The sequence below is a fragment of the Antechinus flavipes genome, chromosome 5 (genome assembly GCF_016432865.1).
Source record: "Antechinus flavipes isolate AdamAnt ecotype Samford, QLD, Australia chromosome 5, AdamAnt_v2, whole genome shotgun sequence".
In the NCBI taxonomy this organism is placed as follows: Eukaryota; Metazoa; Chordata; class Mammalia; order Dasyuromorphia; family Dasyuridae; genus Antechinus; species Antechinus flavipes.
The window spans coordinates 284,099,862-284,116,606 of NC_067402.1; the positions used below are offsets into that span (position 1 = coordinate 284,099,862).

The window sequence follows — 16,745 nt, forward strand, 5'->3', positions numbered from 1 at the left end:
TTGACTCCCCTCCCTTGTTCTTCAGTTCTTCAATTATGAGGAGTCTAATTCTCCCTGTGCAACAAGAGAACTGTTCGGTTCTGCACACATATATTATATCTAGGATATACTGTAACCTATTTAACATGTAAAGGACTGCTTGCCATCTGAGGGAGGGGGTGGAGGGAGGGAGGGAAAAAATCGGAACAGAAGTGAGTGCAAGGGATAATGTAAAAAATTACCCTGGCATGGGTTCTGTCAATAAAAAGTTATTTAATTAAAAACAAAATAAAATTAGAATTTAAATGATCTCAAAATAAGCACAAAAGAGGAAACCTTATGAAGAATGTATTTATATTATTTTTTTTATCAGTTCCTTATGGCTTTTGAGTATCAGATTCTTATAAGAGATATTTGATGAAAATATTTGTTTTCTACAATCTGTATCTATTCTTCTGATTTTACTTGCATTGATTTTATTTGAATAAAGCTTTTTAATTTGTTTGCTTGTTATCATTTTGTTTTCTTAAAACAAGCATTGACTTTTATATTTTCTGTTATGTTGTCATAAAATTTCCTCAAACACAATTATGAAAAATCTAATATTCCTTTCTCCTTTAAAAAAAAATATTAGATCTCGGGGCAGCCAGGTGGTGCAGTGGATAGAGCAACAGTCCTAAAGTCAGGAGGACCTGAGTTCAAATTTCATCTCCAGTAATTAACTCTTCCTTGCTGTGTGACCTTGGGCAAATCACTTAACCTCAATTGCCTCAGGGGGAAAAATTAGATCTCGAATTCATTGGAAATTTATTGTAGTGTCTTAAAAGATGCTGCTCTAAAACTATTTTCCAGTTTTCCTAATAGCTTTTGTTGAATAATTTATGTTGTAGGGTTTTTCCTAAAATCATTGTCCAGGTTTCCTAATAGTTTTTCTTGAATAGTTTAAGTTCTAGGATTTATTAGACACTAAGTGGCTACCTATATTTCCAAATCTAACATATAGATAATTCCACTAACCTTTTATTCTATTTTGTGGTGGTTGTTGTTGTTGTTGCTGAAACAATTGGGGTTAAGTGACTTGCTCAGGGTCACACAGCTAGGAAGAGTTAAGTGTCTGAGACTGGATTTGAACTCAGGTCCTTCTAACTTCAGGGCTGATGCTCTATCCACTGCGCCACCCAGCAGCCCCTTTATTCTATTTTTTAACACAATACCAGAGATCTCATATATTTCATCAACATGTGTTCACTAAGTGCCATGTTCTCCAGGAGTTTAACATTTTACTTACTGCTTTGTAATATAGTTTGAGATATGATAGCACCAACTCCCTTTCCATAACACCCTGTTTATTTATGAATCATATATGAATTTTTCTTTTGTTGTTTGTTCTTCCATAAAGGACTAAAGAAGCTTAAGGGCCATGAGTCAATGGATCAAAGTCTAAAAAAAAAGGCAAATAATAAAGAAAGTGAAGGAAGTAAGTCCTTTCTAGAAAAAGGCCCTCAAGTGAAATCCCCCCCCCTTTTTTTTAACCAAAGCTTTTTATTTTTCAAAACATATGTATGGACAATTCTTCAACATTAGCCCTTACAAAACCCTGTGTTCCAATTTCCCCCTTTCCCCCATGCTTTCCTTTAGATGGCAAGTAGTCCAGTATATGTTGAATGTGGTAGAAATATGTTAAATCCAATATATTTACATATTTATACAATTATTGTGCCGCACAAGTGAAAAAGTGAAATGAAGCAAACAACAAAAAGAGTGAAAATGCTATGCTATGAACCACACTCAGTTCCAAAATGAATTTTTTTTTTTTTTGAGGCTATTGGAGTTGTGACTTACCCAGGTTAAGTGTATGAGGCCAGATTTGAACTCAGATCCTCCTGACTTCAGGGCTGGTGCTCCATCCATTGCACACCTAACTGTTCTGAAAATGAAATTTTTAAAATGAACAAATAAAACAACTGCAGGAAAGGAGGGGAAAAGGTATTTTATTTCATTACATAACTGAGATAGGGAAAAGAGGGGAAGTAGGAGAGAATGAAATAATCAGAGAAAAGCAAGCAAGAAAAAAAAAGTTCTAATAAACAAGCTCCAAAACCAGAGGAAGGGACTAACAAATTGGGGGGAGTGGATATTGAGTGGGGGCAGGGGAGAGTTGGTGGGAATATGTGAATATGGGAAGAGATATAGTACAGTACTTACAAAAAAAGAAGAGAAAACCCCAAACTTAGAAAATTAATATTAAAGTCAAATGAGGAAAATATAAAGATAAGTGGTGCAACTTTAAATGCACAGTAAAAGAGAGAATTGGGAGGAGCATTTGAAAGGGGAAATAATGAGTTCTGCTTTTCTTGTGGATGTGTTGAGAAGTTGGTAATTTGAGCCTGGAGTTCAGGAGAGAAACTAGTGCTAGTTATATAAATCTAGGAATTATTTGCCTTGAGATGACAATAAAACCCATAGGAGTTGATGAGGTCATTACCTGTAATATATTAATAAGAGAAGAAGAGAAGGAGGAAAAGAAGAGAAAAGAGGAATAAAAAGGAGAGGAGAAAAAATGATGCAGGATGGAGTCTTGAGGGATACTGACAATGGGTATTACCTGGCTAAGATTCAGCAGAAGAGACGGAGAAGGAGAGATCAGTCGGGTGAGCAGAAAACCAGAGGAGCACCGTGTCTGGACCCAACAACTTTCTCCACTTATGAAATGCAGAACAGGCACTGATTTGTAGCATTAGAGAGAAAACTGAGAAGAGAGCTTTGGCCATGTTGAGTTTGAGATGTTGGCAGAGACATCCGATAGGCAATTGAGTATGTAAGGGTGATGGTCAAAAGAGGGGTCAAGACAGTAGAAATGGTGTCATCAATTAGAGTTGAAGCCATAAATGAGAGTGAGATTGCCAAGGGAGAGAAAAAAAAAAAAAAGAATGAGGACAAAGGGAGATCTCAAAAAGTCAGGGAAAAAAATGAGGAACCAAGTAGAGAAAGAGGAGAAATTGAGGTGGGGGGAAATCTTGAGAATTTAGTTGGAAGCTGAGGGGAAAGAATATCTAGTGTTTAAGAGTGCCAAAAATGACAGAGAAGATGTTGATGGCAGTGGGACATCCAGATAGGAATTCAAAAGCGTAAGAGAGGAAGGGAGAGCATCGTGAATAGAGAATGAAAGAAATGAAGGCAGAGAGGCAAGAGAGCATCCTTGGGGGACAGGGGACCGTGCAGTATGATTGGGGGACAGAAAACATTGAGAACAGTACTATATAATGCTATACAGTGGGGATGGGGGACAGTTTTAAAAGTCGGAAATCGAAAAGAAATCAGAAAACTAGAAATTAAGATTTGGTAATCAAAATGAAAGTGAGATTAATTAGTCGCAGCTAAGTGAGATTAGCAACAGCTCACCCTCTTATTTCCATCTTCTGGAGGGGAGAAGAGGGCAGTTAAGTGGAACAGTGGATGAAGCAGTAGATCAGGAAGATCCAGCCTCAGATATTTACTGGCTGTGTGACCCATAGAAAGTCACTTGATTTTATTTGCTTCAGTTTCCTCAGCTGTAAAATGAACTTGAGAAGGAAATAACAGACCACACCAGGATCGTCAAATAAGGTCATGAAGTTAGTTAGACACAATTGAACAACAAAAGAGAAAAAGAGAAACCAGACTCCAGAGGAAGGGGATGATGGCAAAATGGCAAATGAATAGAGTAACCTTCAGGTCTAACTTTTTCATGATGTGGAGGAGGAGGCTGCTCCCTTATCTAGTATGAGTCAGTGGTCAATGGGATGTGGGGAGTCTGAGTACTTCCTTTGACTCCTATATGGGGTTTAATAGGATACTTTTCAGGGCTCATTTTAGAAATAAAAGGATCAGGGTGAAACTATAATCTTGTCTCTGTGGTACTATAGAAAGAAAAATGGCTCTGGAATCTGAAGGCCTGAATTCAAATCTTGCCTCTGATGCTTCTCCCCTGGGTGACCTGTGTCAAGTTCTTAACCTGTCTGCTCCTCAGTTTCCTCTTCTATAAAATGGTCTTCATGGTCTCCAAGGTCTCTTCCAGTTTGAGATCTAGGATCCCTTGTTCCTGCTTGATCCTCAACTGCCACCTTGGCCATTGCTGCTTCTCTGGCCCCATAAGTGAATCAGGGCCCATGGATGATAGCCATTGCCAATGAGGGGATGATCCATAATGCCCTGAAATAAGTACCCGAATCTTATTATCTGTCTGTCTTGGTAATTGTGACTAGGTCACATTGCTGTTCTGCTACAGAAGTCATTGGCATTAATCTGAAGAACCAAGGCAATCATTCAATTAAATTTTCTAGCCCTCTAGCTCCTTGAATTCCTGTTTAGCTGCCCAGATCCCTAAGTCCCAGCATCCCTGTTTAGCTGCCCAGATCCTTATTAAGCTGCCTGGATCCCTGACTAGCTGCCCATATCCTTGTCTAGTTCCCTAGATTCCTGTTTAACTGACTAGATCTTTATCTAAGTTCCTGGATCCCTATCTAGCTACTTGGAGCCCTTTCTACCTGTCCAGATCCCTGTATAGCTACCCAGAGTTCTGTTTAGCTGTCTAGATTCCTCTCTAGTGGCTAAGATCTCCGTCTCAGTTCCTGGATCCCTTTTTAATTGCCCAGATCCCTATCTAGCTATCCAGATCTCTGTCTAGCTCCCTCTATCCCCATTTAGTTGGGCTCCCTGGATCTCCTGCTCCCTGTTTATGTACCACCCATTTTGGAAGTCCTTCTAGGTAAATCATGGCATACAAAGCAATTCCAAGAAAGGGAAAATTTTTCACTATCTAGAACCCAAAAAATGTAGTTTCTCTATTTGTGATGTTTCTAGAACAAGCTTCTTTTTCTCTTTGTGGAAGAAGCATTTGGGGCAGCCCACTGGGGCTATGATATGGTAAATTAGCATTTGTGAGTTCCTGCTTTCTTCCTGAGGCAGTTCAGACTCCCCATGTCTCATAATCTTCCCAGGGAGAGGGCTGCTGACCACTAATCTCACAGTTCTATGACTGTGCCCCATTTCCCTTTGCGAAGTGGTTGACTGGGTTCTCTGAGGGTCACACTATCCTTTATATTGCCTCTCCCCTCTAGCCTTCCCCTGCCCCCAACACACACACACACACACACACACACACACTCACACCCCTGTTCTAGTCCCAGGTTTTTAAAAACATCCCTGGCTTTAATCAGTGGACTTCTTTTTTCTCTCCTAGTCCTTATCTATATGGTGCCACAATTGCTATCTGTCCCAAAGAAAGGAGCTCTGAACTTTTTTCTAAGACTGAGGGTACTCCAGTTCTCAGGGCATGGGCATCATGAAGATATATCCAATCTCAGTTTACCCGGCTGGACAGTCCATTGTCCCTAAGAGAGTTGGGCTAGAATGGTACCAACAGAAGGTTGGTCTCTAACTCCCAACTTCCCAAAGATCCTTGATTCCATATCCAAATTATGACTAGCCTGGCTTTTATAATAACAGATCGTGTCTCCAAGCTAAGGCAAGAAGGTCAAAATCACATTTTCAAACGGAGCCATTTTATTCAGTAGACATGATTATCCTGAGAACCAGAGCCTTGCCCATAGTCTCTGGAAATGTCGGAACTTAATGTGAATGAAGTTCTCAAGATTCTAAGGACAGTGGACTTCCCCTAGGCCACAGTTGCCCTTTCAGATCCTTGAGCAGCAGGAGGACCCTTAAAACATTCCCTCATTTATTTAACACGTTAATATTAATCATTGTAACTGAACAAAATCTTGTTGCCTCTCTGGGTCAGGATCAACACTTTTTTCGTATTATAAGTATAAGGCACTATGTCCGTTGTGTGGACATTTTTGTTGCTAAAAGGGCAGGGAAAGAGCAACAATTCATTAGGAAATGATGACAAAAATTAGATTGATAATAAACAGCTTCTTAGATAAAACTTTACAGAGTGTTATAAGGACCTGAGAGAAAACTTACTCCTTTATAACTACTCACAGGACCCATTTGAAAGGAAAAGGTAGCTGCAATGCATTATGATTCAGCTGATTATTTTAATTGTAACTGTCAAAACACTAACAATAGATTGATTTTTAAAAAATATTTTAAATTTTATTCCCTTCCTACTTAATAGCATTCATTTTCCCCCCAATTACATGTAAAGATTGTTTTGAACATTCACTTTTATAAGATTTCAAGTTCCAATTTTTTCCTCCTTTCCTCCTTCCGCTCCCTCCTCCCCAAGACAACGAGAAATCTGATATAGGTTATACCTGTACAATCATATTAAACATATTTTCATATTAGTTGTACTGTAAAAGAAAAATCAGAACAAAAGAGAAAACCATGAGAAAGAAAAAACAAAAAAAAATATTGTATACTTCATTCTGCATTCAGACTCCATAGTTCTTCCTTTGTCTATAAATAGCATTTTCCATCATGAATCTTTTGAAATCGTCTTGGCTCAAATAGATTGCTTCTGCATCTTTTCATTGGATCCATTTATAATGAATTGATTTTTGTCCCCTAAATAAGTTATGATGCTTTGTCCCTGAATTTATTTCAAACCAGCTAAATTTCTGAATTAAGTTTAGAAATCCAGTTCTCCTATTCATCACTATTCTATTTTTGTGTTTCGGGAAACAGTTACTTTTGAAGGAAGCAGGTAGACACCAAGGAGTCTGGGTTAGTATTTTAACACCACCAAGCTATCCATTAAGGATGTCTGCTTTGTTATCTAGGGAAATCTGATTTGCAAGCCCTGTCCTTTCAGTGCTATCCATATTGATTAGAGGCATATCTTCTTGGCCACAATAGGGGAAGGACTCTCTACCACCTTGGCATAAGTATCAAACTCCAAAGTCCTCCTGTTCCTTGTCCTATTGGTGGATCATGGATCTAAAAGGCTTAATAAGAAGGGAATTCCCCACCGCTGAGGGCAAGAAATACTGTTCATCTGGAGCTCTGATCCAGCTTTGATCAATGATCCAAAGGTATAAGAAGGAAGAAATTCTCTATCTCTGAAGCACAAGGTTCAGTGACCCCATTTCTTGCTTTCTCAGAAGACCAAGAGTGGCAATGGGGGTGTATGTCTCATTATCCACAGAGATATAACTACCAGGAACCTTTAGTCTCAGTTTTGGTTAGCAGAACATGAGCTAAGGGGAGAAACTCGTGGTTCAGTTGGATTTCGACAAGAAGGCCAAACTCTAAGAGTTATGATGGAGGGCTTTAGTAGTGCATTAACACTTACCATTCCTAGAAGTTAGTGGTGGATGTAGGATACCTACTAGGAAGTATAAGGAAGCGGAGAGAGAAGAAATCAAGCAGAAAACATAGTTCCCGAGTGGTTTAAAAAAACAAAGGAGAATTATGAGGATAGAATTTATGGCCTGCTTAGCAGAAATAATTAGCAGAACAGAGAAAATTGAGTCTGCTGTGGCCAATTTCACCAAAGAAACAAAAGAAAAGACAACTTATTGGGAATGCAAATACACAGAAGGGAAGAGTAATTTGGAAGAAGAGAAGCAAAAAGCAACAATATTAAAAGAAAACATGCTTTCTATACAAGCAAAAAAATGTTCATTTCACAGACAGGATGAATAGAGATAACTTAAAATTTGTAGATTTCCTCCAAAAGCATGAAAAGTCAAAAAACCTAAATATCGTAATACAAATAATAATAATTTAAAAACTGCCAAGAATTCCTGTCAACAGAAAACAAAGGGAAAATCAAAAGATTACTTCTAGACAAAGAAAAACTTATGGCTGTAAACTCCAAGATATATAGTGGTTAAATCAAACAATTTCATTAAAAAATAACAAAGTCTGGAAGAGGCCAGGAGAAAGCTCCTCAAATACAAAGAGAAAAAGAAATTTGATGATTCTGCATCCATCAGAAAACGCATAAAGGAATGGAATAATGTGTTTCAAAGAGCGATGAGGGGGGGCAGCTAGGTGATGCAGTGAATAGAGTACCAGCTCTGAAGTCAGGAGGGCCTGAGTTCAAGTCTGATCTCAGACACTTAACACTTCCTAGATGTGTAATCCTGGACAAATCACTTAACCCCAATTGCCTCAGGGGGGAAAAAAGGAGCAATGGAGTACAAGATGTATCCCAAGCTGAGCAAATGTGACTTGATCATAAAAAGAAAAAAGATTGATATTCAATAATAAAGAAGTATTCAAAGGATTTTTAGAAAGAAACTCAAACCTAAAGAGATTATTTCTTAGACACCCCCCGGACAGCAGAAAGACCAGTAAGAGGCCTTTTTCTAAATATACACAGAGTGTGTGCAGAAGTCAAGTGCACATGATGGTAGAGAGAAGGAAATATTGAAAAGGCAGGTCTTGGGCACTATGAAATGAACCATATGACATCTACAGGTCCACTGATAATTTTTTTTGGGGGGGTGGAATTGTAAAATGGGAGGGTTGGTGCAAAGAAGGGAGGGCAAAAGGAGAACAGAAAGGAGTGTGTCATGTACCCTGGTCAAGTCAAGCAAATAGGGGAAGTTGACTTCTGTGGTTTCTCAGAAAGAGGAGAGGGCTTTCCAAAGAGTGGGTGAGGAGATAAGAAGAGGAACTGAAAAATAAAAGAAAGGGAAACATCTTGTGTTGGTGATGGAAGGAATGGCACTGGTGAATACAGATAGATGAAGAGATGTTCTATGAAGGGAGACGGAGACCTCGCACTAAATGGTTTCTGTGGGAATTTGATACTTTAAAAGACTATTTATTTGTCTTAGAAAATGGGAAATGGGGATTGGAGATCCTGGGGCAACAGAAGCCTATGGGAGTTAAGATAAAGGGCAGGGACTCTGGGAAGACATTTTAAGGTAAATGGTGGTCAGTGATGGGCTGCATAATCAGGAACATTTGGTGTGGAGGAAGGTGATGCCATGGGCAACATCCTCTCTATCAACTGGGAAAATTGGTATTTTTCTGAGAGTGAGGCTCTATGGAAAAGGGAGGAGGTAGGATGAGCTCTATAGGGCATCAACAAAGATTGAGAGAGCCACAAATGGGTACCTCGGAAATTTTTATTCCAAAATGAATATGGAAAGTAGAAAGGAATTAGATAAGTATATAAGTATGAACCAGAAAATAAGGAGGCCAGACTGTTGGAGGGCCAGACTATAGTAAAAACAAAAATTTTGTTTTGTGGGCCTTTAAATAAAGAAACTTCATAACCCTGGGTGAGGGGGATAAACATCCTCAGCTGCTGCATCTGGCCCACGGGCGTAATTTGAGGACCCCTGGGACTAATTATAAAGGGAGAATAAATAGTAAAGAGATTGGAAGAAAGAAATTCTCTATTGGAAAAAAAAATAATAAAAACAATTAATGACCAAGATTAGTTGAAGGAAGAAGATGAAACTGACAAAAATAAAAAGGGAGAGAATTAAATGGCCACATAAAAGCAAAGGGGGAAAAGGATAAAGGAACAAAAATTCAAAGGCAAAAAGATAACAGATCAAGCTATAGTGACTGAGGAGACAGTACTACTATGTTTACAAAAAAAGAGAGGAAAAAAATCATCGCCTGAAAAAATATTAAAACCAAATGGAGGAAAATATAAAACTAATTCCTAACTTTAAATGTGAATGGATTAAACAATCCAGTAAAATAAAAAAGTAATTGTTTTGATAAATTCTACAATCTGTTTTTCAAATACATATCTTATAATCAACAAAGAACTATGCGAAATAAAACTGAGGGAATGGGAGGAGGAGGGGCATGATTACTAAGCATCAAATGAATCCAAAAAAGGAGCTGCAATAATGGTATCTGACAAAGCAAAAACATCCAAAAAATAAAAAAAGGAAAATACAAGGAGACTACATTATATTGAAGGAACCAGAGACAACAAACCAATATCAGTAACAAACTTATATGCTCAAATGTTAAAGTATTCAAATTTATAAAGGAAACGTTAATTAAGCTAGAAGACAACATAGGAAATAACGCAATACTAAGAGAAGATATCAACATCCCTTTCACAGTTTTGGATAAGAAAGATAAATAAAAGGGAAAATTACTTTGGTAAGATTTTTATTTCCAATTGTTTTCCTTTTTCCTTGCCTGCCTCAAAAACAACAGGCAATTTGACATGTTATATTTGTACAATCATATTAAACACATTTCCACATTAGTCATATTGTCAAAGAAAATTAAAAACAAAAGTAAATTGTATTTCTTTAATCAAAAGCATATTTACAGCATATTTTTATATGACTATAGATGACTTTAATTTCATCATCTAAAAATTGCCCATTCATATCTTTTCTTTTTTTTCTTTTACATTTTATCAATCGGGTAATGATTCTATACTATTCTATTTTAAAACAAGAAATAAAAGAACACCTTCAAAAACATAAAATACTCAAACTGTGAGAAGACCAGATAGAATTGATTGTTTAAGATTTCCATTTCCTAAAAGGAAAAACAATCTCTCAGTCCTCAAGTATTCACAAAAGAATTGTATCAAACTTTTAAATTTCTATTTATACTTCACAAATTATTATCCTAATTTTTATTTAAAAGAAAGGCTTATTTTATTAGACAACTACAATACTAATCATTATATCAAATTAAGATAAATATTAGAAGAAAAATTACAAGTCAATATCATTAATGATTCAAAATATTTAAACATAGTCTTATCAAATAAACCAAGAACTCATTCACTATGACCAAGCTGAATTATAGAAGAGTTCAACATCTGAAAAACAATCCATATTCTTAATCATATTAAAATTCAAAATATTCAAAACCATGTGATTGTCAAAGGCTTTTTCTGTAATAATTAAGAAAGGACAACACTAATTTATGCTAAAAACCCCATAAAATAGAGGTATAGAGTAACTTTTTAAAAAATACTACAGTTTTTTCTTTCTTTCTAAATCCAATTTTTCTTGTGCAGCAAGATAACTGTATAATTATGTATACATATATTGGACTTAACATATACTTTAACATATTTAACATGTATGGGACTACTGCCATGTAGGGGAGAGGGTGGGGTGAAGGAAGGGAAAATTTGGAACACAAGGTTTTGCAAGGGTCAATGTTGAAAAATTACACATGCATATATTTACAAAATATTACAAAAAATTACAAAATAAAAAAGCTATAATAATAATAAAAAATTCGACAGTGTTTAAGATTTCCTAGCATCATATGTAATGGGAATGCACTTATTTAAATCTTTTCCTATAAATAAAGGCATAAAGCAAGGATTTTGACTTTCCTGATAATTATTGATTGAGTTCTGAAAGCATATGTGTGTGTGTATTGAAAAATTACACATGCATATATTTACAAAATATTACAAAAAATTACAAAATAAAAAAGCTATAATAATAATAAAAAATTCGACAGTGTTTAAGATTTCCTAGCATCATATGTAATGGGAATGCACTTATTTAAATCTTTTCCTATAAATAAAGGTATAAAGCAAGAATTTTGACTTTCCTGATAATTATTGAGTTCTGAAAGCATATGTGTGTATGTATATACACACACACACATATATGCATACATGTAAAGATATATGTAAAATGTCATATACAATTATAAAAATTTCACAATCTGCTAAAGACATGACAATATATTTGGAAAATCCTAGAAAATCAGCAAAGATACTAATTAAGACTTTGCTTTAGCAAAAGGACCAATTCGATTTTCAATCTTCGCAGCCCAAAGAGGCCCAATCAGATATTTGGTCTTAAAGATCATATATTGTCTTTGTGTTTTCTCGTTTCTTTCGAAAAACTATTTCCCACAAATCTGAGCCTCAATTAAGGTTCTTTTTATTCCCCTCCAGAGACCCTCTGTCCTGGCCCACTGCTTTGAGGTTATCAATTGAGGGTTTTCTGGAGGTCCTCACAAATCTCAGAAAGCTCCTGCACCTTCTCTTTCAAAGTTCGGGCATTTTCCCTCAGTTCCGCTGCTGTTGTACTTTTGGCCCCCTTTAACAGATGTCTTGAATCTTTCACAACGGTGGCCACATCCAGTAGAACAGCAAGTCCCATCGCTACCGAACCCAGGATCCTGGCTCCTTTGGACGTGGACAACACTGCTCTCTGAAAGGCCTGGGGGGACTGACAGGCAGCCGCCCCAAGTCCCCAGGTACCACGATACGAGGCCGCCTTGTTAGGGAATGGGAGGTCTTTGGGCAAGAATTTGCCCAACTCCTTTATCAGTCTCGTTGCCTCCTTCGCTAGGCCTTTCATGGCGGCATCCGACTTTCTCTTAACTTGGTTTAAATGTTTCCTCCCCCGGCAGTCAGTCACACGATCAACAATGTTTGCAGAAAGACCAGTAACACCAGCAGCCAGTCCCAGTCCCAGCCCCGTGGCAAAGAGCACCAAGCTCCCCCCGGCCGTGACCGGGGCCAGCGAGATCCCCAGGATGTTCAGGACGCCCGAGACGGCCCCGGCGGAGTTGGCCACCACGCTGGTGATGGTGCAGTCCTTGTGGATCTTGTCGATTCTGTCGGCCATGCAGCACAGTTCTTGCATAACCTTTTCTAGGTTCGCCTTCATCTTTAAAAGCCTCCCCCGCAGCTTTTCCAGTTTGCACCGCTGCACTTTTTTGAACATCATGTCAACGTCAGCGTTATCCATCTCGGGTTCAGGGTTCAGGGTTCAAGTACCAGCCCTGTGAAGAAGAGAAGTCAAAGGGTAATGAGGTTGCTTTGGTGGCGGAAATAACATCCGCTTTTCTATCGAGTTCTAACATTGCCAGAGAAAAGAACTCTGGCAAACCCCTAGAAACAATATTTTCAACTTCCTGCCTCTGCTTCCTCGACAACCTCGCACGCTCTGACCCTTTGGTACATGGTTCCCAAACCTAGAATTTTGTGGGGAACAGCTCTCCGAGGTCACGTCCCTCCTCATCCTCTGTAGCTTTGGATTCCCACCCCCACCCCCCCAAGCAGTTGGGATAAGTGACTTGCCCAGGGTCACACAGCCAGGAAGTGCCAAGTGTCTGAGGCCAGACTGAACTCAGGCCCTCCTGACTCCGGAGCTGGCGCTCTACCCACTGCCCACCCAGCTGCGCCCCCATCGCTCTTTGGAACACATTATTCCATTCCTTTATGCGTTTTCTGATGGGTGCAGAATCATCACATTTCTTTTTCTCTTTGTGTTTGAGGAGCTTTCTCCTGGCCTCTGCCAGACTTTGTTATTTTTTAATGGAATTGTTTGATTCCATTAAATTGGGAGGGGGGGAGCTGCCCCTCCCCCCAATCTTTCTTGATACCTTTTTTCCCTTGGCTATATATCCATGGTTCTCCCTTGGAGGCATAGGAAGAGCACGGGAATAATATACTAGAAATATAAGACTAAGAAACATTCCCCAAAAAGTGGGTGATAAAATGATAGGAATAAACAGTTGGCAAAAGAAGGAACATTCATGATCATGATTTTTTAAAATTTAATTTCCAGTGGGTTTTTTTTATTATAGCTTTTTATTGACAAAACATATGCATAGGTAATTTTTCAACATTGACCCTTGCAATCACTTTGGTTCCAACTTTCCTTCTCCTTCCCTACACCTCCTCCCCTAGATGGCAGGCAGTCCCATACATATTAAATATGTTAAAGTATATGTTAAATACAATATAGGTGCACAAATTTGTGCAGTTCTCTTGCTGCACAAGAAAAATCGGACTTAGCAAGATAAAAATATCCTGGGAAGAAAAACAAAATGCAAGCAAACAACGACAAAAAGAATGCAGATGCTATGTTGTGGTCCACACTCATTTCCCAGTATTCTTTTGCTGGGTGTAGCTGGTTCTGTTCATCACTGATAATCATGATTTTTTAAAAGAAAATTTAAAAATTAGAACTTAAAGAGAAGTAAGTCATCAACCATTTGAAAAAGGACTCCAGACTACTAATAGAAAGAAAAAAAGAAATTTAAACAATTCTGAGATATTCCCCCATCAATGAAATTGATAAAACATGGTCAGAAGGACCAAAGCAAACTAATACAACCTCAATATGTTGTATATAATATACGTGTAATATTATGTGTGAATATAACATATTGTGCATAATATGCTTGCAATATGTAGATTTTAGAAATGTTTTATTTTCCCCGATAACACGTAAAACCAATTTTAAATATTTGTTTTTTAAAAGTTTTGAGTTCCAAATTGTATCTCTCCCTCCTTTGTATATTAAATTATGTTTTTATCTACTTACTCATCTATCCATACATTGATACTAATACACCATCCATATGTTATATATATTTATAATATTATATATGAACATAATATATTGTATATAATATACTTGTAATATATAGATTTTTTAAAAATTTATTTTTCACAACACATAAAAGAAATTTTAAATATTTGTTTTTTAAAAGTTTTGAGTTCCAAATTGTATCTCTCCCTCCTTTGTATATTAAATTATGTTTTTATCTACTTACTCATCTATCCATACATTGATACTAATACACCACCCATATGTTATATATAATATACTTGTAATATATATGTTGAATATATTAAATTAAATTAAATATGTTAAATTAAAATAAATTAAATTAAATATGTTAAAAATAAAATATTTTTAAAATCTACGTATTACAAGTATATTATATACAATATATTTGTAATATGTAGATTGTAAAAATATTTAATTTTCACCAATAACATGTAAAAACAATTTTAAATATTTGGGTTTTTTTAAGTTTTGGGTTCCAAAACTTTAAAAAAGAGATGGAATTCAAACCCAGGCCTTCACTCCTAATTCAGATTTTTTTTTTCCTCTCAGTTTCCCTGAGAAGCTCCAAGAAACAAATTTTGTCCCCAATTCTATTTACACTTAAGCCTCTAGGACAAGCCCTCATCACCAGCTCTGGATACAACCCACCTCCTACCAGAAAGTGATGACTTAAAATTCAAAATGAAACATGCATTTTTTGGATGCAAACATTATGAAAATTAATTTTGCTGCTCTCCATATATTTGCTCTCAGAGTTTTCCTTTTATAGTTTGTTTTTAATTGTTTGCAGGCTGGAGGCCGGGAAGAGAAAGATAAATGCTTGTAAAATTAATAAATAGCATTAATTATAGGATTCTTATCAGAGTGATGAAAAATTTAAGCACTATATGTTCATTAAGGGTGATAAGGAAGGCCCTTGAAACTTATCAATGGCTGGGACTGATCTCAGGCTTCCAGAGCTGTCAGGGTTGCTGAATTTGCCAGGGCAAACAGATCAAGGTCTGCAATTACACTTTACACTGATCGATACTGGGAGAGCAAAGGAAGAGCACGGGCTCCTGGGTCAACCTCAGGCAGAAGTTTCTAGATCGCAAACAGGAAGAGACATCAAAGGCATCTGGTCCCATTTTACAGAGGAGAAAAATAAATCCCAGAACAGAAAGGGACTTACAAAATTATAGATATAACTCTGGAATGGCCTTTTTACAGATAACATCTGTCTTTCTATCGAGTTCTAACATTGCCAGAGAAAAGAACTCTGGCAGATTCCTAGAAACAATATTTTCAACTTCCTGCTTCTGCTTCCTCAACAACCTCCATTTTACAGATAAGGAAAGTGAAACATGGGGAGGGTAAGGGATTTACTTACTAAGTCAGGGAGACTGCAGGCTGCATTACTAAGTCTACAACTCTCTCTCTCCTCTCCAGATTTAAAACGAAACAAAAAAATAAAAAAGTTTTATTGAGAACTAGGAGAGAAGTTTTCCTTTGTCTCTCATCCAGGTTAACCAACCTTCAGCTTCTCTACTCTAACAGCTCCTATTAATTCCAGAGAAGCTGGAGGCGGCGGCTTTAATACCCCAACACACACACACACACACACACACACACACACACACACACACACACACAGAGTCACCCTTACCTGGACCTTAAGAAAACTCCCAAGCAGCTTCACACTCCCTTCTTACATGGGAATCCATCTTGGAGGCAGGGCACCAAAAAACCCCGCAGTTGAACACAAATGTTCTCCAAGATCTATTCCGCCAGCCAGCAGGATGGGATGGAGCACATCTCTAAGAGATATTTTTGTCCTGCCTCCAGAGGACTCGAAAACAAGACATCAAAGAATTGGATGCATTCGGTGAACACTGCAACGAAGCAGGTTGCATCTAGTCTCAATCCCACTGAGATGTTGCATCAGTCCACTACAGAAGATGGCGGGGAGAGGCCAGGAGACAGCCAGCCCCCGGACTAGAGATCAATAACATTTAAAAGGAGAAGAAGGAGCAACTACTAGCGGGGTGCAGGTGCCCCAAATGAACCCAAACTTGAATTCAGTTGGTAAAAGAAAGTTATTACAGAATCCAAAGTAGGGTTTCACAAAGGCCGTTCATTTCCCAAATACAAAACTAAAACTCTTATACAACTTACTCGACTTGGGCAGGACCTGATGAATACCACTTCTTCTTATCACTTCCTTCCAGGTCGTTTGTCCAGATTTGCTCTGTTTTCAATCCATCCCTGACATGGTTTTTCTGACAATGGGTCCAAAGCTGGACCCTTCACTCTCCCTGATCCAGGGTACCTCTTGTCCTCAGGCTGGTTGTTGTTAATATGATTTCTGACTTCCTCTGTCACTTTCAACTTCCTTCTCTGGTAGGGTCCTATCCTCATCACTTACTTCACCATCCACTAAGAATCTGAACTTCTAAAAGGGAGGGACTACTCAGTTCCTTTTGTGCTCCGTCAATCATTTCTATTTTGGCCAGCAATTGGAGGTTTTCCCCTCCTAGGCTTTTCGGCTTTTTTCGT

General features: G+C 37.7%; 1 protein-coding gene across 1 annotated transcript; it reads right to left on the minus strand.

The window, feature by feature from the left end:
• Positions 1 to 10,003: 10,003 nt before the first annotated feature.
• On the minus strand, positions 10,004 to 16,530 carry LOC127538120 (apolipoprotein L3-like). The gene is made up of 2 exons (XM_051961679.1): positions 16,365 to 16,530; positions 10,004 to 12,630 (listed from the first exon to the last, which is right to left on the minus strand). Exon 2 carries the CDS (start codon positions 12,594 to 12,596, stop codon positions 11,829 to 11,831), a length of 768 nt encoding a protein of 255 aa, XP_051817639.1. The 5' UTR covers positions 12,597 to 12,630; positions 16,365 to 16,530; the 3' UTR covers positions 10,004 to 11,828.
• Positions 16,531 to 16,745: the final 215 nt, after the last annotated feature.